Raw genomic sequence first — 2,700 nt, forward strand, 5'->3', positions numbered from 1 at the left:
CGCCGGGCCCCGCCCGCCCCCCCGCCCAGACATGGCCCCTGCCTCTTCCCCAGCCCCAGCTGTAGCAGAGGGAGGCACAGGCAGGCTCTGGGTGCCTTTGAGCATGGGCCAGAGTTTTCTGGCACCACGGGTGTCCCCGGGGGCTGAAATCCCTGTCAGCAGCCCCACACTGCTCCACGCAGCCAGGGCTGCAGCTGCAGGTGCTTGGGTTGGTCCTGCCCCCCTGAGCAGGTGGTGAAAGGCAGGGTCTCCTCCCCTTTCCCCTCCCCAGGGAAGCCAGCAGCCAGGAGCGTGGCAGAAGAGGACATCGACGCCCTGATCTCTGCTGCCATCAAGGCTGACAACACCTGCAGCCTCCCCAGCTGCCCAGCCAGCCTGGCAGCCCTGGGCCAGCTCTGCTCCCACTGCAACAGGCGCTACTGCTTCAGCCACCACCTCCCCGAGGTACCGCGGGGCTGGGCAGCCTGCCCTGGGGCTGCAGGGGGGTGGGATGTGCTGAGCAGCCTGGGCTTCATGTGGGAATTTCTCACCTCGAGCTCCCCAGGCGGGATCTCCTTGCAAAGAGTTTGGAGCAGAACCCCCTGACAGGGCTTCTGCTAGAAGTGCAGGTGGAAAGGGCTGCCAGGCATCAGCGCGTGGGCTCTGCACGCCTCCCCCTGCCAGCTGGGTCTTTTCTTGCCTCTGCCTTTGTGCTTTTCTTTCCCTTTCACTGGCATTTACACTCTGGGGTTGTGCAGGTAAAGCAAAGCAGAGAGGAGGAATGAAGAGACATGAGTTCAAGGCAGGGCTGGGGCCCAGGCAAGGCTGGAGCCTGCCCGGAGCAGTGCTGTGTGCTTGCTCAGCCAGCAGCCTTTTCCTGAGGTGCCTTCACTGGCCTGGAGCTGAGCTGCTCCTCACTGGGCAGCCTCAGCTTCAGCTCCATCCCTACCTGAGTGACAAAGCCCCTCTGCTTCCCTCAAGGACTCCAGAGCAGGCATCTCAGCATCCTGGTAGCATCCTGCACCTCGTTGGGAAGTGGTGCTGTGATGGCCACTGAACCAACAGCTTCTTCCTTGCTGTCCTTCGATAGCTGCTTGACAGCCCTTTCCTCCCCAGATCTGAGAAGGAAACAAGGAAACTAAGCTTAAGCTGCTGTCAGCCTTCATCCTTTTGTTGGGGTGCAGAGGTGAGTTTGAGCCTCCAGGGTTGGCAGCTTCATGGTACACTGGCCTCTGAGTCCTGTGGGCAGAGCTGGCGTGGCTGGTGACAGTGACAAGTACCTGGGCTGAGAGGTGACCATTTTCCATTCTGGGCTCATCATCCCTTGTCCCTCAGCTCCCAGGCACAGCTCTTTGCTTGGTGACACTGAGCCAACTGACCTGTAAATCCTCAGTGCAGATTTTCCTGTGTCAAGCTCTATCTGTTTCCATGGCAAAGAACAGTTGTATTTATGGTCATTCACAGTCCAGTTGGGATATAAATTTACTTCCTGCAGAACTGCCAAAAAATGAATTGTAATGAGGACTCCAGTGAGAAACAGTTGGCAGGTTGCACAGGATTAACTTCATGAAGCTTTTTGAAATCCAAGGCAGAGGACAGATCTAATTACACTAAAAAAGCAGATACGTAGGTGAAATGGTCTCTTCTTACTTCCCAAGCCACCTTTCCTGCTTCACTCCTCCCCCCAGTCGTGCTGTGTCAGCAGAGAACACAACCAGAAGCCCAGTTTTATTTCTGGCTCTGTATGAGAACTGTGAAAGATCCAGCTGCTCACACCTGGGTGGGGTTTCCCCCAGATGTTGAAACCTCTGGAAGGAGAAATTCAAACCGTCCAAATGGATGAGCTACCTTCCGTGCAGGTTCCAGGAGTAAAATTCCCTTTATGTGTTGTTTCCTGTTAGAGGAGCTATAAATCACTGGGCGTTGGTTTTAGGGAGGTGCAGAGCAGGGGGAAGAGGAACTCCAGGCTCTGAACAGCATCTCCCATTCCCACCTACCCTGCCCCTGCCCTGTTTCCCAGCAGTGTCTGTTCTCTCCCTGCCAGGTCCATGGCTGTGGGGAGAAGGCCAAGGCCCAGGCACGGCAGAGGATCAGCAGAGAGGGGGTTCTCTACCCCGGGAGTGGCTCCAAAGACAAATCCCTGGACCCAGCCAAGAGGGCCCATCTCCAGCGGCGCCTGGACAAGAAGCTCAGCGAGCTGACCAGCCAGAGGAAGAGCAAGAAGAAAGACAAGGAGAAATGAAGGATCCGGGTACTTCTGTCCTGCCTGTGAAGTCACGGGTCAGCCCAGGTGAACCAAAGATGCTGCTGAAGCTGCAGGGCCATGCTGAGCCCCCCAGGAGAAGGGGAGCCCCCGTTTGTGGGTGGCAGACAGCCAGGATACTGCACGCCTGGATCAAGGGGGGGCTGGGCCTCCCTAAGCCACAGAGCCAGGAGGAAGCAGGACAGCTTTGCTTGTCCTGGTTATCCTTGGCAGAGCAGGGGATGTGCAGAGGGAGGCTGGGGGTGCAGGGAGGGTGGTATTAAAGGCCCTTAAGCACTCAGCTGTCCCTGTGACTTTTCTCCCTGCTGCAGCAGGAGGGGGGGTGGCTGTGAGCAGGAGCCAGAGCCCTGGGTGACCCCCTTCTCAGGAAGGGTGAGTAAGACAATGGATGCCTCCAGCTCTGCTGGCCCAGCCCAGCAATCCTCCCAGCACGGTGATGGAGCAGACTGGTGTGTCCC

At 57.7% G+C, this 2,700-nt stretch overlaps 1 protein-coding gene across 1 annotated transcript in view; it reads left to right on the forward strand.

Annotated features, from left to right (window-relative positions):
- The window catches only part of IGHMBP2 (immunoglobulin mu binding protein 2), a 35,393-nt gene extending 33,172 nt beyond the window's left edge, over positions 1 to 2,221 (forward strand). The window contains exons 17-18 of the mRNA XM_010001471.1: positions 272 to 444; positions 2,024 to 2,221. Of these exons, the coding sequence (XP_009999773.1) occupies positions 272 to 444; positions 2,024 to 2,221 (371 nt within the window). The remainder of the gene's footprint in view (positions 1 to 271; positions 445 to 2,023) is intronic.
- Positions 2,222 to 2,700: the final 479 nt, after the last annotated feature.

The sequence above is a fragment of the Chaetura pelagica genome, unplaced genomic scaffold (assembly GCF_000747805.2).
Source record: "Chaetura pelagica isolate M959 unplaced genomic scaffold, ChaPel_1.0 scaffold587, whole genome shotgun sequence".
In the NCBI taxonomy this organism is placed as follows: domain Eukaryota; kingdom Metazoa; phylum Chordata; class Aves; order Apodiformes; family Apodidae; genus Chaetura; species Chaetura pelagica.